The 24,129-nt window shown below is 43.7% G+C and overlaps 1 protein-coding gene across 1 annotated transcript in view; it reads right to left on the bottom strand.

Moving 5' to 3' along the window:
* Positions 1-12,473, bottom strand: part of LOC141074121 (uncharacterized) — a 95,179-nt gene extending 82,706 nt beyond the window's left edge. Inside the window, exons 1-4 of the mRNA XM_073561652.1 lie at positions 9,873-12,473; positions 7,968-8,072; positions 2,750-2,871; positions 1,840-1,898 (exon numbers count right to left, since the gene is read on the bottom strand). Coding sequence (XP_073417753.1) covers positions 1,840-1,898; positions 2,750-2,871; positions 7,968-8,072; positions 9,873-12,216 — 2,630 coding nt within the window. The 5' untranslated portion in view covers positions 12,217-12,473. The remainder of the gene's footprint in view (positions 1-1,839; positions 1,899-2,749; positions 2,872-7,967; positions 8,073-9,872) is intronic.
* Between the last annotated feature and the right edge of the window lie 11,656 nt (positions 12,474-24,129).

The raw sequence follows: 24,129 nt of genomic DNA, 5'->3' as shown, positions 1-24,129 counted from the left end.
TTATATATAATGACTGGCCATGGTATATATAAAAAGAATTCTTATCTAATTTGTCATTACATCTTTCACAATGAATTACCTATTTCCAGGAATTAGATTTTTATTATTCTGTGAGCTCATGTGTATTTTGCACTTTAACCACTGTCCTATGTGATCTGTTCTAGCCCTTTTATGAAATTAATATTAAATTTTTTTTATATATGTTACTATTTACTATTTAAAAAATTGTACTTTTTGGGCTGAATAATTTCTAAGGTGGGTTGTTACTTCCATATAAATATTTTTTTTCCTTCTCATATCCTTGAGCTACCCAAGGGATCTCACAAAATAAACTTTAAGTTGTTAAAGTATTTGCCATAAAGATATATGTCGTACAATGATATGTAGTGTTAATTTATAGTATGTAAATTTTTGTCATACTTGTGTTATTTTTTTTTTTTTTGTTTAATAGAATTTACCCTTGACAAAGGCCAATAAGACTGAAACTTTGGGAAGATAACTTCTGCTGAAAAATTCATATTTTGGCTGTGGATTCCCAGTGCATAGGGTAATAAAAATTTGTTAACCCTTTGTGCACTTCACCTTTACTTTTTGAGTGCTCGAGATTGCTCCATTGTATTTACTGTATGTAAAACATGTCTTCTATCCTGTCGGCTCCTGCAGTGATTTTACAGAAGCCGACAAATGAATTATTGACTATTCTGCTATCTATCTCTCTATGAAATATAAAGAGATAGATACTGTATATATATTCTCTATCTTTGAGGATATATCTATTCGGGGAACATTTGTGCGATTCTCGGCTGTAAAATTGGACTGATTTTTTTCTTTTTTTTTTTATACGTTAAGTATGACTCCAGCCTAAGGCCATGTGCACACATTGAGTATTTGGTGAGCTTTTTACCTCAGTATTTATACAAAATTTACTGTATCGGCCCAAGTTTAAAATAGGAGGCAGGTTACTGATGGATCAATGCCTATCATTCATATACAGGAGGCAGCCGAAGGGGCTAGAGCAGGTAGAAAAGACCCTACCTACAGTCCCGCCTTGATGCATGGAAATATCATTGCAAGAAAATCTCAAACGATGATTAAACAAAATCTACAAAACAGATTTCTTCACCAAAGGTATCATGTTAATCAGTATCACAACACCAACATGGTCATATCTGCACTCTACTTATCAAAATACTGCTCAAAGGTTCGCTTTAAGAATGTCCGTTAAAGGGACTCCTAAAGTGCCACCTTTTTATGGTGGCAATTTCAAAGACTACAACTTCCATGACCAGCTGCAGGGACCCTGATTACTGAGCTCCCCTTGTCACTAACAGTTGAACGTCAGGATTCTGCCATCAGCTAAACATTGTGCAGTGCTTACTTTAGTGATTGTCTATAACTTGGTGAAGTTGAGCCCTCTGGAGGAGAATCCGTTTGGCTTTATAAAGGAAGAAACCCTGGTCTACAATCGTCCGATGTTGAAAAAGGTTCTATTTTTACGAGTTGTCCTCCTATTAATATGAAGTGTGCAAAAGATCTACAGTATACAAGGACAATTTTAATATTTCCAAACATTGACCCATTGTTGTTGTGAATATTAGAAATCCTGTTGTGAACACTTGTTGTATTCGGTGGAACAAAATTGGTAGCGAGGTAGAAGTAATTTGGGCGCTACAATATTACGACACTAGAATAATGAGAATTAATAGCTGTGTATCAGCTGTCTTAAATGACATCTACATACATGTAGATCCTCATTTGTGGCCTACACTCCTTGTTTAGGTCCAAAGGCCAACAGTGAGGTTGATGGTGAACGGCTAACCAAAAAATAAAGAAGCTTACCTTATATCCAGAATTTCTACATCTTTATATCCTTCCAAATCTTTATAGACTTCTCTCATCTGTGTAAACAAAGAGTAAGATTATAACATGCTGGAACTAAGGCAATGGCATAAAATTCAGACTTAAATGGGTTGTTCTCTTTCAGATAATATTCTACCTCATCAGTAGTTTGTTAAATAATAACAAACTCACTATACTCACCTTCCTTGGTTTCATCGGCAAGTTTTTGCCCCTTTTCCGGTGTATGTCATTGGCCGCGATACTGACATAATGTCGACAGCACAGCAGCCATTTTGTGAACTCTTAAGGGCCTGTCACACTAAGCGATATCGCTAGCAATATCGCTATAACGTCACTGGTTTTTGTGACGTTATAGCGATATTGCTAGCGATATCGCTATGTCTGATACTTACCTCCGACCGCTCCCCCGCTGGTTATCGCTGATCGTGCGAGAACGTCCTGGGACGTTTCTCGTCAGCCACTTCCTGCTGGGCTTCCTGTGGCGCCAATGAGCGACGCGTGGACGCGGGTGGAGGATGTCAGGATCGCCTCGTCTGACAGATAAGTAGCGACCCCCGACCCCTGCTATGTCGCTGGTGAGATCTGCCTGTGTGGCAGCTCACTAGCGACCACTTAGCGATGCACCAGCTCCTGACCGCGTCATATCGCTGGTCGGGATCGCTGGTGCATCGCTAAGTGTGACAGTACCTTTAGGCTTTGAAGGGTAGCATTCAATCTACACAGGCAGGGCCACTGAGCTCAATGGTTGTCTAATGTGACGTCAGTGCTGCAACCACTAGATGTCTCGCGAAGTGGCTTGCTCACCTCTCCTCATTGTGAGCATGTGCACACTCAGCCAAGTGGGCATGGGTATGGGGTATGGAAAACTATCATCATCCTTTCTTCTTACCTCATCTTTAAACTCTGTTTCAAATTCTTTATATTCTTCTGATTGATTATTTGTATAATTCCCATTAAAAGGTTTATTGGTGATCTTCAACTCCACCTTCACAAAAGTGTCTACAGACTTTACTGCAGGAGAAAATAAGATGTGGAACTCAAAAAACTGTAATTTACAAAAAATGTGTGAAATATATCAGTAATCCAAAGCAATCTGCATAGGTATATATTTATTATCCAACTATGATGGGCTGCATGGATACTTTTTTTTAGAGGGCTGTCCAGCCTCAGATACCCAATGAATCTAGCATGGCCATTAAAAGCTGTCCATACTAATACTTGCCTTTTATTTAGATCAGAAATGTCAAACTCAAATACACAGAGGGTCAAAATTAAAAGCTTGGACAAAGTCACGGGCCACCTTGATTTTTATTAAAAACAAGTCTACAATTTGAGGGCTTTCCTCATCATCAAATATAAAAATGAATCATTTCATATGGAAACAAACTTAAAAGGCATTGTCCCAAAAACAACCCTCTACATGCACGGTATGATGTCCCTACTGTACCCCCAACCCCATCGGCAAAGTATAGCGACCCCAACACAGTATGTAATGACGCTGCAATGACATCATCGCACCCTCTGCGCTGAGACATCAAACACAGAGGGAGAATGATGATGGAGGGAGCGGGCCAAATATACTCACCCTGTGGGCGAGTTTTGGCCTGCGGGCCAGATTTTAATTTGTGATTTAGATGAATTGTCATCCACGTAACACATGATCTTAAGAGATCCAGGTGCAATAAGTCTATGCTTTAGCTAATAAAATTGAGGGTGAAGTGTAGGTACCTCAATCCTTGAAGTCAAAATGTAAAATTATTGCATATGGAGAAGGGGCTGTTATAAGAACCATGTAATTAATATTAGCAGTAACATAAACTAATGTGCATAGAAATTTGGATGAAACCAGCTCACCTGTTCAACTTTTAGGCGTGAAGTGTCATGCCCGTCATGTATGTTATGCTGCATGACCCCTGGAGCAGTGTGCACATGCAGCTCATCTCATGGCTGCCTGCCGTTGCTGGTGCGCACTCGTGCTCTACCTCATGGCTATACGTCATTGCGTGTGCGCCACATGTGCTTCATCTCATGGCTGTGTGCCATCGCTAGTGTGCACGCGTACCTCACCATGGCTGCATGCCTTTGCTGTGCGCATGTGTGCTTTACCTCATGGCTGCATGCCGTTGCTGTGTGCTCACCCGTCTCTGCTCTGCCTGCTGCAGTTCTCTCTATGGTCCTGGAGGACCTAATCCAGCAATCCTCTCTATGGTCCTGGAGGACCCGACCTTGTGATCCTCTCTATGGTCCAGGAGGACCTGATCCAGCAATCCTCTCTATGGTCCTGGAGGACCCAACCATGTGATCCTCTCTATGGTCCAGGAGTACCTGACCCAGCAATCCTCTCTATAATCCTGGAGGACCTGACCATGTGATCCTCTCTATGGTCCAGGAGGACCTGACCCAGCGATCCGCTCTATGGTTCTGGAGGATCTGACCCGGAAGTTCCCACCATGGTCCTGACCCGGAAGTCCAGTTGCTAATGCCCTATATCAGACCACTCCTTCCTATGGTCGGGGCCTGAGTATCGTGTTGCTTCCCTGCTAGGCTGCATGGTCCTGCTTGGTCGCTCCTTGTATTCTGTGCCCCTGCACTCTGCCCTGTTGTGCTTCTTCGCACACGCTCTGTGCTTGTACTTCGTCTGGTGTCCTGTGTTTGTCCTTGTCCTGTACTTCGTCTGGTGTCTTGTCTTCGTCTGGTGTCCTGTACCTGGTCCTGTATCTAGCCTAGTGTGCCTTACCTGTACTCTGTCTTATTGTGCTCCTTGAGCATAAGCTCTGCTTTCTTCCTTTTCTCTGTCCTATAGTGCTCTTTTGCACAACCCTGTTCTGTACTATGCCTCGCTGTGCCGTCTGTATGCTCATTGGCCATGTACACTGTCTTGAGCTTTATCTTTGCATTCTGACTTTCCGTGCTCCTTTAGCACAAGTCTTGTCTTGTACTCTGTGCTTTGTCATATACCCGGCTCTGTGCTCTGGCATACGCTCCGCTTTTCCCTTGTACCCGGCTCTGTGCCTCATCATAGGTTCCGCTACCTGTCTGTGCTCTGCTCTATGCCCTGCATCTAGTACATTGTCTGACTCGGCTCTAGGCTCTATCATACGCTCCGCTTCTCTTTCTTGTACCCGGCTCTGTGCTTCAGCCTACGTTCTGCTCCTTGTTCTGTGTTTTACCTTGCCTTGTTTCTCCACGTGCACTTTGCACGCACCTGGCCTTGCCTCATCCGCCTTCTTGTGCCTCAGCCATGATCGCCTTAGTCTTGCCTGCCTGTCTGAGCCTCAGCCCGACCAGTTAGCCAGTGCCCCAGCTGTGCTCTCTGTGCTTCCTTGCACTCTCGCTGTCCCTGCATTGTGCTTAGCGTGCCTCCTGGCACACGCAGGCCCTAGCCTGCTCCTTGGCATACCTCCCCGTACTTCTCCTAGCACGCACAGGCCCTAGCCAGTACCCTGGCGTTTCCTCTAGCACGCACAGGCCTTAGCCAAACCCTCGCATGCCTCCTGGCATGCGCAGGCCCTAGCCTGCTCCTTGGCGTCCCTCCCCATGCTTCTCTAAAGCATGCGCAGGCCCTGCCATGAACCCTGGCGTGTCTCTTAGCATGCACAGGCCCTAGCCTGAACCCTGGCATGTCTCCTAGCACGCACAGGCCCTAGCCTGAACCCTGGCGTGCCCTCTAGCATGCACCCTGCCTTGAACCTTGTACCCTTGCGTGTTCCCTAACATGTACCCTGCCTTGAACCCTGTCTTGGACCCTGGTGTGTCTCCTAGCATGCATCCTGCCTTGGACCCTGGTGTACCCTAGCACGCACGCTGCCTTGAACCCTGCCTTGGACCTTGGTTTTTCTCCAAACACACATCATGTCTTGAACTCTGGCATGCATCCTCGCCTGAACCCTGGCTTGCCTGCCGGTGTCCGGAGTATGCCGATCGCTGCCAGAGGTCTGGAGCCTGATGACTGTGGCCTGATATCCGGGGCTGATGTCCGCAGCCTGTTGTCTGGAGCCAGTCGATCGCTGTCAGATGTCCGGAGTCCGATGCCATCTAGTCCTTGCCGGAACACCTAGCACGTATCATGCCTTGGACCTTGGCGTGCCCTCGCACGCACCTTGCTATGTTTCACTTTGTCCTTGTAACTATGTCTTGTTCCTGATTAAACCCTGAAACCACGCTTTATTGAAGAAACCCTGTGACCACGCTTTGTTATGTCTTGTATCCTGCACGTTCCCTGTTTCCAGACACTCGCACTTGTATCTTCCTTGAGCCGGCCGTCTGGTTCCAGCAGTCGTGGTGACTCACCCCCTTGGTCTTGCCCCTGACACTCTCTGTGTAGGTGGTGGTTCCTCACAAGGTCAGCTCGCCCTTGGTGGGTGGGTGCCACGACCCAGAGGGTCCACTCTAGAAATCGACTTAGCAGAAGCTGACTCTGTCACATGCAGGAGCACGGAAGTGTGTGACAACACGTGTGTAACCATCCATGATCATAAAATCGGTGAATCAAAACATGATCAAAGCAATGAGTTTCAAACGCACACAGGTAGAGCTCAGATAAAGAATGCAAGTGTGCGTTTTAAATGCGTTGCTTTGATCATGTTTTAATTCACCGGTTTTATCATCATGGAATAAACTTTGGAATTTTAGGATCTCGATTTTTCTTTTTTCAAGTTTAGTATGAACTACCGTATATACTCGAGTATAAGCCGAGATTTTCAGCTCATTTTTTAAGGCTGAAAGTCCCCCTCTCGGCTTATTCTCGAGTCATATATGGGGGTCGGCGGGTGTCAGATCATACTCACCCCCTCCTGGCGTGGTTTCAGCAGCCCCTGCTTATTCCATGGTCTCAGTGCCCCAGCTCTTCCTGCGTTCAGCGGGCACGTGGTACCGCTCATTAAAGTCATGAATATGCGCATATTCATAACTTTAATGAGTGGTACCATATGACCGCTGAAACCTGGAAGAGCTGGGGTGCCGAGACCATGGAAGAAGAGGGGCGGCAGAGACCGTGCGCGCCAGGAGGAGGTATGACGGGGGGAGCCATATTCACTTGTCCCCATTCCACCACCACGCGCTGCTCTATCCTCCGCATCCTCAGACTGTGACGTTCAGGTCAGAGGGCGCAGTGACGTAGTCAGTGCGCACCCTCTGGTGAATATCACTGGAGAAACCCGGGAGACAGAGCGGCGCGCAGCGATGGAACGGGGACCAGTAAATATCGCCAGTGCCGGGGCCCTGAGCCAGCGGTGACACCGGCACCTGGCCCCCGGCGATGAGAGGTGAGTATGTTATTTTTTTTTTGTCTCTTAATTGCAGCAGCGGCAGCAGCAATATATAGGCCGTATTTATCTATGGAGCATCTTCTTGGGCCACCATTAACCCTTGTGCAGCATTTTATGGGGGGTACTTATCTATGGAGCATCTTCTTGGGCCACCATTAACCCTTGTGCAGCATTTTATGGGGGGTATTTATCTATGGAGCATCTTCTTGGGCCACCATTAACCCTTGTGCAGCAATATATGGGGGGTATTTATCTATGGAGCATCTTCTTGGACCACCATTAACCCTTGTGCAGCACCACCCTCGGCTTATACTCGAGTCAGTAAGTTTTCCCAGTTTATTTTGTGGCAAAATTAGGGGCCTCGGCTTATACTCAGGTATACACAGTAAGTTCTGAGTTTGAGTTTTAGACCAATTCGTTTTGGATACAGAACTATGAGACATGTTACATATGTACAAAAAGGAGTGGGGGGAAAATACATTACCTGTCTTTAGATAGTTGAAAATATGTTTGAGCATTAGTGGTCTGACCACCAGAGAAGCCCAGTCTACAACCCCAACAGCCACACTATCAAATCAACCCATGTTTGAAGATGAAAAATTAGTTATCCTAAAAGTCAGACCCGCACCGATCTCACATTAAGCACAATAGCAGTGAAATGTTCTTTATACATTACATAAGAATGCTCTGTTATGTAAAATAAGTCTGTAGGTTACCAGAAAAGAAATAGTTTACTATGTAGGATATCAATCAGATCAAACAGGTTCTCCATAGAATGGAAACTGATGCTAGGTCAAATAAGTCTAGGATAGCGCAGAGACAAAAAAAATCTTCACTTACCGGGTTCAATTCTATCTATGATAATTTCACAACGAGGCCCATAGAACAAATCATCATCACATTTACATTTTATTCCATCATAGCTCCCTCCATTAAGGCATATAACTATTACAAAACAGAAGTTAAATTAGGAAATTTGAATATAAGAATCCATGCAAAATAATATTTATTATCTAACTCTAGTTACAAAAGTTTGCCTACCACTAAAGCACGCAAAGCCAACACTTTGCTATAAAGCAGTGTTTCTCAACTCCAGTCCTCCAGACCCACCAACATGTCATGTTTTCAGGATTTCCTTAGTATTGCACAGGTGATGGATTTAATGCTTGAGCAGGTGATGAAATTATCCCCTGTGCAATACTAAGGATATCCTGAAAACTTGACCTGTTGGTGGGTCTTGAGGACTGGAGTTGAGAAACACTGCTATAAAGGAACCATCTTTAAGTTTTCATAGAGATTGTTATGATTGCATGAAAGCCAAATATTTTTTGTCATTTTCTTTACTGAATTACATTTTGCAAATATCTTATTTTTCGAATTACAAAACACACTTTTTTCCCCCAAAATATGGGGAAAAAATGGGGGTGCGTCTTATAATGCGGATATACCTTACCGGGGATGCGGTGGAACAGGGTCGTTCAGATGTGCGGCGCGCCGCTGCGGGTGTCCGGCAATGCCTGTGTCCAGTGCTATGGGTGCTCTGCCGACATTTTGTGAAAGACCAGAGCCCCTGCAGTTCCATTGTTTCCTATGCGGTGGACTCCGGGAAAATGGCTGCCGGGGGGTGGCGCATGTACAGATGGATATCTTGGCACCAAGATCTCGGGAGATGAGATCTCAGAGATCGTCAGAGCCTCCGCAGCACCGGACACATGCAGCGCCAGAAAAAAGCAGCACTGGACACCCGCAGCACCAGAAACCCGCAGCAGCGCGTCACACATCCAAACGCCCCCTCATCACAGCCTGCGGCCAGCAGCAACACACCACTCTTGCCTCCTCCAGCAGTGACCCCGGGACCCTGCTTCACCGCAGCCACCAGCCCCAGTAAGCAATAAAACGCACGGATTATAAGTACCACCAAATTATTAAAAAAAGTTTTTTTTTTCCTATTTTTCACCTCACACCTTGGGGTGTGTCTTATAATCTGGAGCGTCTTATAAATGCAAAATACGGTATCTTTTTTTCTATAATAAGTTATTTTTAAATACATTGTTATTAACCTTTGATTAATTATCTGTTTGCGTTAATCCCAGAAAGGACTTCCAAATGTGATCACCTGGTTCTTTCCCTATTTACTTAGTGTACTTGGTGACAGATGAATGCTGGATCACATAGGAAATACTGAGACTCCTCAATATTAGGATACAGCTGTTTTACCAGCAATTAGATGCGAGAAATAATTTTATGAGACCCCCTTGTGCAAAGCCGAAGACATCATAAGTAATTCTAGTCTCCATTAAGGGAACAGTATCAGAGGGAAAGAAAAATTTTCGTGAGTGGCAACAATAGCCACTTCATGATCCGAAACTCATTTGAGTGCATGAATATTATGGGCAAATAATCTTTTAGGAAAATGTGCACTCAGCCATATATATGGAAGAGTTTGAACGTTTCACTATGGCATCTAAGTGGTTAAAAGGCAAAGACTGTGGTCTTCATCACAATGTTGGCTGAACATTACAGTTGAATCCCAAGAACTGAAATACTGTGGGTACAGCGCCTACTTCTTTCCCATCACTGAGTTATAACAGTATGGATTGAAGTGGATGTATGGAGTAAATAAAGAGCATATAAGAACTAAGGATCAAAGATAAGACAAACACATTGAATTTTTTAAATTGCATTTACCCTATACATTAAGAAGATAGTGTCAAAATCCAAAGAACCACTGGGAAGCACAATTACCTGGTGGTGCTGCTGTAGTTGAAGTAGTCCCAACTGGAGAAGTTTCTGTGGGTCCTTCTGGTAACGATGAGGTTTCTGTAGTTGTTTCTACTACTGGAGCTGTCTCTACTGCTGTGGAGCCTGGCACCACCGATGTTCCTTCTGGTAGTAATGTAGAAACTATAGAAGTCTCTGACTGTACAGAAGATAATGAAAATGCTTCTATTGTGGTATCTGGTAGTGAATGTGTTCTTTCTGTAGATTGGTCAGATATTGGAGATGTTCTTGTGGACACTTCTGGTAGTGAGGAGGTTTCAGTAGTTGTTTGCATCACTGTAGTTGTCTCCACAGCTGTGGAATCTGGCACCACTGATGTATTTGTTGTAAAGGAAGTCAAAGGAGATGTTTCTGTCGATACTTGTGGTAATGAGGAGGTTTCTGTAGAGTCTTCCTCCACTGAAGTTGTCTCTGCAGCTGTGGTATCTGGCACCACTGATGTTTCTTCTGTTTGTACAGCAGAAACTGCAGAATTTCCTGACTGTACAGAGGATAAGGTAGATGATCTTATTGTAGTATCAGATAGTGAATATGTTCCTTCTGTAGACTGGCCAGATAATGGAGAAGTTTTTGTGGACACTTCCGGTAATGAGGAGGTTTCTGTAGTTGCTTCCACCAATGGAGTTGTCTCCGCAGCTGTGGAATCTGGTACCACTGATCTTCCTTTTGTTTGTACTTCAGAGATAGGAGAAGTTACTGAAGTTACAGACGGTGATGAAGGTGAATCTGCAATAGTAGTATCAGGTACTGTATGAGTTCCTTGTGTGGACAGATCAGATACTGGAGAACTTTCAGTGGATACTCCTGGCAATGAAGATTCTGCAGTTGTTTCAACCACTGAAAAAGTCTCCGTGTCTGTAGAACCTTGCACCACTGATGTCCGTTTTGTTGTTATACCAGACACTGGAGAAGTTTCTGTGGGTCCTTCTGGTAACGATGAGGTTTCTGTAGTTGTTTCTACTACTGGAGCTGTCTCTACTGCTGTGGAGCCTGGCACCACCGATGTTCCTTCTGGTAGTAATGTAGAAACCATAGAAGTCTCTGACTGTACAGAAGATAATGAAAATGCTTCTATTGTGGTATCTGGTAGTGAATGTGTTCTTTCTGTAGATTGGTCAGATATTGGAGAAGTTCTTGTGGGTACTTCTGGTAGTGAGGAGGTTTCAGTAGTTGTTTGCATCACTGTAGTTGTCTCCACAGCTGTGGAATCTGGTACCAATGATGTTCCCTCTGTTTGTACATCAGACATAGGAGAAGTTACTGAAGATACAGACGGTGATGAAGGTGAATCTGCTATAGTAGTATCAGGTACTGTATGAGTTCCTTTTGTGGACAGATCAGATACTGGAGAACTTTCAGTGGATACTCCTGGCAATGAGGATTCTGCAGTTGTTTCAACCACTGAAGATGTCTCCGTGTATGTGGGACCTTGCTCCACTGATGTCCGTTTTGTTGTTATACCAGACACTGGAGAAGTTTCTGTGGGTCCTCCTGGTAACGATGAGGTTTCTGTAGTTGTTTCTACTACTGGAGCTGTCTCTACTGCTGTGGAGCCTGGCACCACCGATGTGCCTTCTGGTAGTAATGTAGAAACCATAGAAGTCTCTGACTGTACAGAAGATAATGAAAATGCTTCTATTGTGGTATCTGGTAGTGAATGTGTTCTTTCTCTAGATTGGTCAGATATTGGAGATGTTCTTGTGGACACTTCTGGTAGTGAGGAGGTTTCAGTAGATGTTTGCATCACTGTAGTTGTTTCCACAGCTGTGAAATCTGGTACCACTGATGTTCCTTCTGTTTGTACTTCAAACATAGGAGAAGTTACTGAAGTTACAGATGGTGATGAAGGTGAATCTGCTAGAGTAGTATCAGGTACTGTATGAGTTCCTTTTGTGGACAGATCATATACTGGAGAACTTTCAGTGGATACTCCTGGCAATGAGGATTCTGCAATTGTTTCAACCACTGAAGATGTCTCCGTGTCTGTGAGACCATGCACCACTGATGTCCCTTTTGTTGTTATATCAGAAACTGGAGAAGTTTCTGTGGGTCCTCCTGGTAACGATGAGGTTTCTGTAGTTGTATCTACTACTGGAGCTGTCTCTACTGCTGTGGAGCCTGGCACCACCGATGTTCCTTCTGGTAGTAATGTAGAAACTATAGTAGTCTCTGACTGTTCAGAAGATAATGAAAATGCTTCTATTGTGGTATCTGGTAGTGATTGTGTTCTTTCTGTAGATTGGTTAGATATTGGAGATGTTCTTGTGGACACTTCTGGTAGTGAGGAGGTTTCAGCAGATGTTTGCATCACTGTAGTTGTCTCCACAGCTGTGGAATCTGGTACCACTGATGTTCCTTCTGTTTCTTCTTCAGACAAAGGAGAAGTTACCGAAGTTACAGATGGTGATGAAGGTGAATCTGCTATAGTAGTATCAGGAACTGTATGAGTTCCTTTTGTGGACAGATGAGTTACTGGAGAACTTTCAGTGGATACTCCTGGCAATGAGGATTCTGAAGTTGTTTCAACCACTGAAGATATCTCTGTGTCTGTGGAACCTTGCACCACTGATGTCCCTTTTGTTGTTATATAAGACACTGGAGTAGTTTCTGTGGGTCCTCCTGGTAACGATGAGGTTTCTGTAGTTGTTTCTACTACTGGAGCTGTCTCTACTGCTGTGGAGCCTGGCACCACCGATGTTCCTTCTGGTAGTAATGTAGAAACTATAGAAGTCTCTGACTGTACAGAAGATAATGAAAATGCTTCTATTGTGGTATCTGGTAGAGAATGTGTTCTTTCTGTAGATTGGTCAGATATTGGAGATGTTCTTGTGTACACGCCTGGTAGTGAGGAGGTTTCAGAAGCTGTTTGCATCATTGTAGTTGTCTCCACAGCTGTGGAATCTGGTACCACTGATGTTCCTTCTGTTTGTACTTCAGACATAGGAGAAGTTACTGAATTTACAGATGGTGATGAAGGTGAATCTGCTATAGTAGTATCAGGAACTGTATGAGTTCCTTTTGTGGACAGATCAGATACCGGAGAACTTTCAGTGGATACTCCTGGCAATGAGGATTCTGCAGTTGTTTCAACCACAGAAGATGTCTCCATGTCTGTGGAACCTTGCACCACTGATGTCCCTTTTGTTGTTATATCAGACGCTGGAGAAGTTTCTGTGGGTCCTCCTGCTAACGATGAGGTTTCTGTAGTTGTTTCTACTACTGGAGCTGTCTCTACTGCTGTGGAGCCTTGCACCACCGATGTTCCTTCTGGTAGTAATGCAGAAACTATAGAAGTCTCTGACTGTACAGAAGATATTGAAAGTGCTTCTGTTGTGGTATCTGGTAGTGAATGTGTTCTTTCTGTAGATTGGTCAGATATTGGAGATGTTCTTGTGGACCCTTCTGGTAGTGAGTAGGTTTCAGTAGTTGTTTGCATCACTGTAGTTGTCTCCACAGTTGTGGATTCTGGTACCACTGATGTTCCTTCTGTTTCTACTTCAGACATATGAGAAGTTACTGAAGTTACAGACGGTGATGAAGGTGAATCTGCTATAGAAGTATCAGGAACTGTATGAGTTCCTTTTGTGGACAGATCAGATACTGGAAAACTTTCAGTGGATACTCCTGGCAATGAGGATTCTGCAGTTGTTTCAACCACTGAAGATGTCTCCGTGTCTGTGGAACCTTGCACCACTGATGTCCCTTTTGTTGTTATATCAGACACTGGAGAAGTTTCTGTGGGTCCTTCAGGTAACGATGAGGTTTCTGTAGTTGTTTCTACTACTGGAGCTGTCTCTATTGCTGTGGAGCCTGGCACCACCGATGTTCCTTCTGGTAGTAATGTAGAAACTATAGAAGTCTCTGACTGTACAGAAGATAATGAAAATGCTTCTATTGTGGTATCTGGTAGTGAATGTGTTCTTTCTGTAGATTGTTCAGATATTGGAGATGTTCTTGTGGACACTTCTGGTAGTGAGGAGGTTTCAGTAGTTGTTTGCATCACTGTAGTTGTCTCCACAGCTGTTGAATCTGGTACCACTGATGTTCCTTCTGTTTGTACTTCAGACATAGGAGAAGTTACTGAAGTTACAGACGGTGATGAAGGTGAATCTGCTATAGTAGTATCAGGTACTGTATGAGTTCCTTTTGTGGACAGATCAGATACTGGAGAACTTTCAGTGGATACTCCTGGCAATGAGAATTCTGCAGTTGTTTCAACCACTGAAGATGTCTCCGTGTCTGTGCAAACTTGCACCACTGATGTCCCTTTTGTTGGTATATCAGACACTGGTGAAGTTTCTGTGGGTCCTTCTGGTAACGATGAGGTTTCTGTAGTTGTTTCTACTGCTGGAGCTGTCTCTACTACTGTGGAGCCTGGCACCACCGATGTTCCTTCTGGTAGTAATGTAGAAACTATAGAAGTCTCTGACTGTACAGAAGATAATGAAAATGCTTCTATTGTGGTATCTGGTAGTGAATGTGTTCTTTCTGTAGATTGGTCAGATATTGGAGATGTTCTTGTGGACACGCCTGGTAGTGAGGAGGTTTCAGAAGCTGTTTGCATCACTGTAGTTGTCTCCACAGCTGTGGAATTTGGTACCACTGATGTTCCTTCTGTTTCTACTTCAGACATAGGAGAAGATACTGAAGTTACAGATGGTGATGAAGGTGAATCTGCTATAGTGGTATCAGGAACTGTATGAGTTCCTTTTGTGGACAGATCAGATACTGGAGAACTTTCAGTGGATACTTCTGACAATGAGGATTCTGCAGTTGTTTCAACCACTGAAGATGTCTCCGTGTCTGTGGAACCTTGCACCACTGATGTCCCTTTTGTTGTTATATCAGACACTGGAGAAGTTTCTGTGGGTCCTCCTGCTAACGATGAGGTTTCAGTAGTTGTTTCTACTACTGGAGCTGTCTCTACTGCTGTGGAGCCTGGCACCACCGATGTTCCTTCTGGTAGTAATGTAGAAACTATAGAAGTCTCTGACTGTACAGAAGATATTGAAAATGCTTCTGTTGTGGTATCTGGTAGTGAATGTGTTCTTTCTGTAGATTGGTCAGATATTGGAGATGTTCTTGTGGACACTTCTGGTAGTGAGGAGGTTTTAGTAGTTGTTTGCATCACTGTAGTTGTCTCCACAGCTGTGGAATCTGGTACCACTGATGTTCCTTCTGTTTCTACTTCAGACATAGGAGAAGTTACTAAAGTTACAGACGGTGATGAAGGTGAATCTGCTATAGTAGTATCAGGATCTGTATGAGTTCCTTTTGTGGACAGATCAGATACTGGAGGACTTTTAGTGGATACTCCTGGCAATGAGGATTCTGCAGTTGTTTCAACCACTGAAGATGTCTCCGTGTCTGTGGAACCTTGCACCACTGATGTCCCTTTTGTTGTTATATCAGACACTGGAGAAGTTTCTGTGGGTCCTCCTGCTAACGATGAGGTTTCTGTAGTTGTTTCTACTACTGGAGCTGTCTCTACTGTTGTGGAGCCTGGCACTACCGATGTTCCTTCTGGTAGTAATGTAGAAACTATAGTAGTCTCTGACTGTCCAGAAGATAATGAAAATGCTTCTATTGTGGTATCTGGTAGTGAATCTGTTCTTTCTGTAGATTGGTCATATATTGGAGATGTTCTTGTGAACACTTCTGGTAGTGAGGAAGTTTCAGTAGTTGTTTGCATCACTGTAGTTGTCTTCACAGTTTTGGAATCTGGTAACTCTGATGTTCCTTCTGTTTGTTCTTCAGACATAGGAGAAGTTACTGAAGTTACAGACGGTGATGAAGGTGAATCTACTATATTAGTATCAGGTACTGTATGAGTTCCTTTTGTGGACAGATCAGATACTGGAGAACTTTCAGTGGATACTCCTGGCAATGAGGATTCTGCAGTTGTTTCAACCACTGAAGATGTCTCCGTGTCTGTGGAACCTTGCTCCACTGATGTCCCTTTTGTTGTTATATCAGACAATGGAGAAGTTTCTGTGGGTCCTCCTTGTAACGATGAGGTATCTGTAGTTGTTTCTACTACTGGAGCTGTCTCTACTGCTGTGGAGCCTGGCACCACCGATGTTCCTTCTGGTAGTAATGTAGAAACTATAGAAGTCTCTGACTGTACAGAAGATAATGAAAATGCTTCTATTGTGGTATCTGGTAGTGAATCTGTTCTTTCTGTAGATTGGTCAGATATTGGATATGTTCTTGTGGACACTTCTGGTAGTGAGGAGGTTTCAGAAGCCGTTTGCATCACTGTAGTTGTCTTCACAGTTTTGGAATCTGGTACCACTGATGTTCCTTCTGTTTGTAGTTCAGACATAGGAGAACTTACTAAAGTTACAGACGGTGATGAAGGTGAATCTGCTATAGTAGTACCAGGATCTGTATGAGTTCCTTTTGTGGACAGATCAGATACTGGAGGACTTTCAGTGGATACTCCAGGCAATGAGGATTCTGCAGTTGTTTCAACAACTGAAGATGTCTCCGAGTCTGTGGAACCTTGCACCACTGATGTCCCTTTTGTTGTTATACCAGACACTGGAGAAGTTTCTGTGAGTTCTCCTGGTAACGATGAGGTTTCTGTCGTTGTTTCTACTACTGGAGCTGTCTCTACTGCTGCGGAGCCTGGCACCACCGATGTTCCTTCTGGTAGTAATGTAGAAACTATAGAAGTCTCTGACTGTTCAGAAGATAATGAAAATGCTTCTATTGTGGTATCTGGTAGTGATTGTGTTCTTTCTGTAGATTGGTTAGATATTGGAGGTGTTCTTGTGGACACTTCTGGTAGTGAGGAGGTTTCAGTAGTTGTTTGCATCACTGTAGTTGTCTCCACAGCTGTGGAATCTGGTACCACTGATGTTCCTTCTGTTTCTACTTCAGACATAGGAGAAGTTACTGAAGTTACAGATGGTGATGAAGGTGAATCTGCTATAGTAGTATCAGGAACTGTATGAGTTCCTTTTGTGGACAGATCAGATACTGGAGAACTTTCAGTGGATACTCCTGGCAATGAGGATTCTGCAGTTGTTTCAACCACTGAAGATGTCTCCGTGTATGTGGAACCTTGCACCACTGATGTCCCTTTTGTTGTTATATCAGACACTGGAGAAGTTTCTGTGGGTTCTTCAGGTAATGATGAGGTTTCTGAAGTTGTTTCTACTACTGGAGCTGTCTCTACTGCTGTGGAGCCTGGCACCACCGATGTTCCTTCTGGTAGTAATGTAGAAACTGTAGAAGTCTCTGACTGTACAGTAGATAATGAAAATGCTTCTATTGTGGTATCTGGTAGTGAATGTGTTCTTTCTCTAGATTGGTCAGATATTGGAGATGTTCTTGTGGACACTGCTGGTAGTGAGGAGGTTTCAGTAGTTGTTTCCATCACTGTAGTTGTCTCCACAGGTGTGGAATTTGGTACCACTGATGTTCCTTCTGTTTGTACTTCAGACATAGGAGAAGTTACTGAAGTTACAGAGGGTGATGAAGGTGAATCTGCTATAGTAGTATCAGGTACTGTATGAGTTCCTTTTGTGGACAGATCAGATACTGGAGAACTTACAGTGGATACTCCTGGCAATGAGGATTCTGCAGTTGTTTCAACCACTGAAGATGTCTCCGTGTCTGTGGAACCTTGCTCCACTGATGTCCCTTTTGTTGTTATATCAGACACTTTAGAAGTTTCTGTGGGTCCTCCTTGTAACGATGAGGTATCTGTAGTTGTTTCTACTACTGGAGCTGTCTCTACTGCTGTGGAGCCTGGCACCACCGATGTTCCTTCTGGTAGTAATGTAGAAACTGTAGAAGTCCCTGACTGTACAGAAGATAATGAAAAAGCTTCTATTGTGGTATCTGGTAGTGAATGTGTTCTTTCTGTAGATTGGTCAGATATTGGAGATGTTCTTGTGGACAATTCTGGTAGTGAGGTGGTTTCAGTAGTTGTTTGCATCACTGTAGTTGTCTCCACAGCTGTGGAATCTAGTACCACTGATGTTCCTTCTGTTTGTACTTCAGACATAGGAGAAGTTACAGACGGTGATGAAGGTGAATCTGCTATAGTAGTATCAGGTACTGTATGAGTTCCTTTTGTGGACAGATCAGATACTGGAGAACTTTCAGTGGATACTCCTGGCAATGAGGATTCTGCAGTTGTTTCAACCACTGAAGATGTCTCCATGTCTGTGGAACCTTGCACCACTGATGTCCCTTTTGTTGGTATATCAGACACTGGTGAAGTTTCTGTGGGTCCTCCTGGTAACGATGAGGTTTCTGTAGTTTTTTCTACTGCTGGAGCTGTCTCTACTGCTGTGGATCCTGGCACCACCGATGTTCCTTCTGGTAGTAATGTAGAAACTATAGAAGTCTCTGACTGTACAGAAGATAATGAAAATATTTCTATTGTGGTATCTGGTAGTGAATGTGTTCTTTCTGTAGATTGGTCAGATATTGGATATGTTTTTGTGGACACGTCTGGTAATGAGGTGGTTTCAGTAGCTGTTTGCATCACTGTAGTTGTCTCCACATTTTTGGAATCTGGTACCACTGATGTTCCTTCTGTTTGTAGTCCAGACATAGGAGAACTTTCTGAAGTTACAGACGGTGATGAAGGTGAATCTGCTATAGTAGTATCAGGATCTGTATGAGTTCCTTTTGTGGACAGATCAGATACTAGAGAACTTTCAGTGGATACTCCTGGCAATGAGGATTCTGCAGTTGTTTCAACCACTGAAGATGTCTCCGTGTCTGAGGAACCTTGCATCACTGATGTCCCTTTTGTTGTTATATAAGACACTGGAGAAGTTTCTGTGGATCCCTCAGGTAATGATAAGGTTTCTGTAGTTGTTTCTACTACTGGAGCTGTCTCTTCTGCTGTGGAGCCTGGCACCACCGATGTTCCTTCTGGTAGTAATGTAGAAACTATAGAAGTCTCTGACTGTACAGAAGATAATGAAAATGCTTCTATTGTGGTATCTGGTAGTGAATGTGTTCTTTCTGTAGACTGGTCAGATATTGGAGATGTTCTTGTGGACACTTCTGGTAGTGAGTAGGTTTCAGTAGTTGTTTGCATCACTGTAGTTGTCTCCACAGCTGTGGAATCTGGTACCACTGATGTTCCTTCCGTTTGTACTTCAGACATAGGAGAAGTTACTGAAGTTACAGACGGTGATGAAGGTGAATCTGCTATAGTAGTATCAGGTACTGTATGAGTTCCTTTTGTGGACAGATCAGATACTGGAGAACTTTCAGTGGATACTCCTGGCAATGAGGATTCTGCAGTTGTTTTAACCACTGAAGATGTCTCCGTATCTGTGGAACCTTGCACCACTGATGTCCCTTTTGTTGGTATATCAGACACTGGTGAAGTTTCTGTTGGTCGTCCTGGTAACGATGAGGTTTCTGTAGTTGTTTCTACTACTGGAGCTGTCTCTACTGCTGTGGAGCCTGGCACCACCGATGTTCCTTCTGGTAGTAATGTAGAAACTGTAGAAGTCGCTGACTGTACAGAAGATAACGAAAATGCTTCTTTTGTGGTATCTGGTAGTGAATGTGTTCTTTCTGTAGATTGGTCAGATATTGGAGATGTTCTTGTGGACACTTCTAGTAGTGAGGAGGTTTCAGTAGTTGTTTGCATCACTGTAGTTGTCTCCACAGCTGTGGAATCTGGTACCACTGATGTTCCTTCTGTTTGTACTTCAGACATAGGAGAAGTTACTGAAGTTACAGACGGTGATGAAGGTGAATCTGTTATAGTAGTATCAGGAACTGTATGAGTTCCTTTTGTGGACAGATCAGATACTGGAGAACTTTCAGTGGATACTCCTGGCAATGAGGATTCTGCAGTTGTTTCAACCACTGAAGATGTCTCCATGTCTGTGGAGCCTTGCACCACTGATGTCCCTTTTGTTGTTATATCAGACGCTGGAGAAGTTTCTGTGGGTCCTCCTGGTAACGATGAGGTTTCTGTAGTTGTTTCTACTACTGGAGCTGTCTCTACTGCTGTGGAGCCTGGCACCACCGATGTTCCTTCTGGTAGTAATGTAGAAACTATAGAAGTCTCTGACTGTACAGAAGACAATGATAATGCTTCTATTGTGGTATCTGGTAGTGAATGTGTTCTTTCTGTAGATTGGTCAGATATTGGAGATGTTCTTGTGGACACGTCTGGTAGTGAGGAGGTTTCAGTAGCTGTTTGCATCACTGTAGTTGTCTCCACAGCTGTGGAATCTGGTACCACTGAAGTTCCATCCGTTTGTACTTCAGACATAGGAGAAGTTACTGAAGTTACAGACGGTGATGAAGGTGAATCTGCTATAGTAGTATCAGGTACTGTATGAGTTCCTTTTGTGGACAGATCAGATACTGGAGAACTTTCAGTGGATACTCCTGGCAATGAGGATTCTGCAGTTGTTTTAACCACTGAAGATGTCTCCGTATCTGTGGAACCTTGCACCACTGATGTCCCTTTTGTTGGTATATCAGACACTGGTGAAGTTTCTGTTGGTCCTCCTGGTAACGATGAGGTTTCTGTAGTTGTTTCTACTACTGGAGCTGTCTCTACTGCTGTGGAGCCTGGCACCACCGATGTTCCTTCTGGTAGTAATGTAGAAACTGTAGAAGTCGCTGACTGTACAGAAGATAACGAAAATGCTTCTTTTGTGGTATCTGGTAGTGAATGTGTTCTTTCTGTAGATTGGTCAGATATTGGAGATGTTCTTGTGGACACTTCTAGTAGTGAGGAGGTTTCAGTAGTTGTTTGCATCACTGTAGTTGTCTCCACAGCTGTGGAATCTGGTACCACTGATGTTCCTTCTGTTTGTACTTCAGACATAGGAGAAGTTACTGAAGTTACAGACGGTGATGAAGGTGAATCTGTTATAGTAGTATCAGGAACTGTATGAGTTCCTTTTGTGGACAGATCAGATACTGGAGAACTTTCAGTGGATACTCCTGGCAATGAGGATTCTGCAGTTGTTTCAACCACTGAAGATGTCTCCGTGTCTGTGGTGCCTTGCACCACTGATGTCCATTTTGTTGTTATATCAGACGCTGGAGAAGTTTCTGTGGGTCCTCCTGGTAACGATGAGGTTTCTGTAGTTGTTTCTACTACTGGAGCTGTCTCTACTGCTGTGGAGCCTGGCACCACCGATGTTCCTTCTGGTAGTAATGTAGAAACTATAGAAGTCTCTGACTGTACAGAAGACAATGATAATGCTTCTATTGTGGTATCTGGTAGTGAATGTGTTCTTTCTGTAGATTGGTCAGATATTGGAGATGTTCTTGTGGACACGTCTGGTAGTGAGGAGGTTTCAGTAGCTGTTTGCATCACTGTAGTTGTCTCCACAGCTGTGGAATCTGGTACCACTGAAGTTCCATCCGTTTGTACTTCAGACATAGGAGAAGTTACTGAAGTTACAGACGGTGATGAAGGTGAATCTGCTATAGTAGTATCAGGTACTGTATGAGTTCCTTTTGTGGACAGATCAGATACTGGAGAACTTTCAGTGGATACTCCTGGCAATGAGGATTCTGCAGTTGTTTTAACCACTGAAGATGTCTCCGTATCTGTGGAACCTTGCACCACTGATGTCCCTTTTGTTGGTATATCAGACACTGGTGAAGTTTCTGTTGGTCGTCCTGGTAACGATGAGGTTTCTGTAGTTGTTTCTACTACTGGAGCTGTCTCTACTGCTGTGGAGCCTGGCACCACCGATGTTCCTTCTGGTAGTAATGTAGAAACTATAGAAGTCTCTGACTGTACAGAAGACAATGATAATGCTTCTATTGTGGTATCTGGTAGTGAATGTGTTCTTTCTGTAGATTGGTCAGATATTGGAGATGTTCTTGTGGACACGTCTGGTAGTGAGGAGGTTTCAGTAGCTGTTTGCATCACTGTAGTTGTCTCCACAGCTGTGGAATCTGGTACCACTGAAGTTCCATCCGTTTGTACTTCAGACATAGGAGAAGTTACTGAAGTTACAGATGGTGATGAAGGTGAATCTGCTATAGTAGTATCAGGATCTGTATGAGTTCCTTTTGTGGACAGATCAGATACTGGAGGACTTTCAGTGGATACTCCTGGCAATGAGGATTCTGCAGTTGTTTCAACCACTGAAGATGTCTCCGTGTCTGTGGAACCTTGCACCACTGATGTCCCTTTTGTTGTTATATCAGACACTGGAGAAGTTTCTGTGGGTCCTCCTTGTAACGATGAGGTATCTGTAGTTGTTTCTACTACTGGAGCTGTATCTACTGCTGTGGAGCCTGGCACCACCGATGTTCCTTCTGGTAGTAATGTAGAAACTGTAGAAGTCTCTGACTGTACAGAAGATAATGAAAATGATTCTATTGTGGTATCTGGTAGTGAATCTGTTCTTTCTGTAGATTGGTCAGATATTGGATATGTTCTTGTGGACACTTCTGGTAGTGAGGAGGTTTCAGAAGCCGTTTGCATCACTGTAGTTGTCTTCACAGTTTTTGAATCTGGTACCACTGATGTTCCTTCTGTTTGTAGTTCAGACATAGGAGAACTTACTAAAGTTACAGACGGTGATGAAGGTGAATCTGCTATAGTAGTACCAGGATCTGTATGAGTTCCTTTTGTGGACAGATCAGATACTGGAGGACTTTCAGTGGATACTCCAGGCAATGAGGATTCTGCAGTTGTTTCAACAACTGAAGATGTCTCCGAGTCTGTGGAACCCTGCACCACTGATGTCCCTTTTGTTGTTATACCAGACACTGGAGAAGTTTCTGTGAGTTCTCCTGGTAACGATGAGGTTTCTGTCGTTGTTTCTACTACTGGAGCTGTCTCTACTGCTGCGGAGCCTGGCACCACCGATGTTCCTTCTGGTAGTAATGTAGAAACTATAGAAGTCTCTGACTGTTCAGAAGATAATGAAAATGCTTCTATTGTGGTATCTGGTAGTGATTGTGTTCTTTCTGTAGATTGGTTAGATATTGGAGGTGTTCTTGTGGACACTTCTGGTAGTGAGGAGGTTTCAGTAGTTGTTTGCATCACTGTAGTTGTCTCCACAGCTGTGGAATCTGGTACCACTGATGTTCCTTCTGTTTCTACTTCAGACATAGGAGAAGTTACTGAAGTTACAGATGGTGATGAAGGTGAATCTGCTATAGTAGTATCAGGAACTGTATGAGTTCCTTTTGTGGACAGATCAGATACTGGAGAACTTTCAGTGGATACTCCTGGCAATGAGGATTCTGCAGTTGTTTCAACCACTGAAGATGTCTCCGTGTCTGTGGAACCTTGCACCACTGATGTCCCTTTTGTTGTTATATCAGACACTGGAGAAGTTTCTGTGGGTTCTTCAGGTAATGATGAGGTTTCTGAAGTTGTTTCTACTACTGGAGCTGTCTCTACTGCTGTGGAGCCTGGCACCACCGATGTTCCTTCTGGTAGTAATGTAGAAACTGTAGAAGTCTCTGACTGTACAGTAGATAATGAAAATGCTTCTATTGTGGTATCTGGTAGTGAATGTGTTCTTTCTCTAGATTGGTCAGATATTGGAGATGTTCTTGTGGACACTGCTGGTAGTGAGGAGGTTTCAGTAGTTGTTTCCATCACTGTAGTTGTCTCCACAGGTGTGGAATTTGGTACCACTGATGTTCCTTCTGTTTGTACTTCAGACATAGGAGAAGTTACTGAAGTTACAGAGGGTGATGAAGGTGAATCTGCTATAGTAGTATCAGGTACTGTATGAGTTCCTTTTGTGGACAGATCAGATACTGGAGAACTTACAGTGGATACTCCTGGCAATGAGGATTCTGCAGTTGTTTCAACCACTGAAGATGTCTCCGTGTCTGTGGAACCTTGCTCCACTGATGTCCCTTTTGTTGTTATATCAGACACTTTAGAAGTTTCTGTGGGTCCTCCTTGTAACGATGAGGTATCTGTAGTTGTTTCTACTACTGGAGCTGTCTCTACTGCTGTGGAGCCTGGCACCACCGATGTTCCTTCTGGTAGTAATGTAGAAACTGTAGAAGTCCCTGACTGTACAGAAGATAATGAAAAAGCTTCTATTGTGGTATCTGGTAGTGAATGTGTTCTTTCTGTAGATTGGTCAGATATTGGAGATGTTCTTGTGGACACTTCTGGTAGTGAGGTGGTTTCAGTAGTTGTTTGCATCACTGTAGTTGTCTCCACAGCTGTGGAATCTAGTACCACTGATGTTCCTTCTGTTTGTACTTCAGACATAGGAGAAGT

This window comes from Dendrobates tinctorius, unplaced genomic scaffold, assembly GCF_039654945.1.
Source record: "Dendrobates tinctorius isolate UK_male_01 unplaced genomic scaffold, ASM3965494v1 ptg000324l, whole genome shotgun sequence".
Lineage (NCBI taxonomy): Eukaryota > Metazoa > Chordata > Amphibia > Anura > Dendrobatidae > Dendrobates > Dendrobates tinctorius.
Note: the sequence above shows the minus strand (reverse complement) of the source record. Positions and strands in the feature narration are given on the sequence as shown.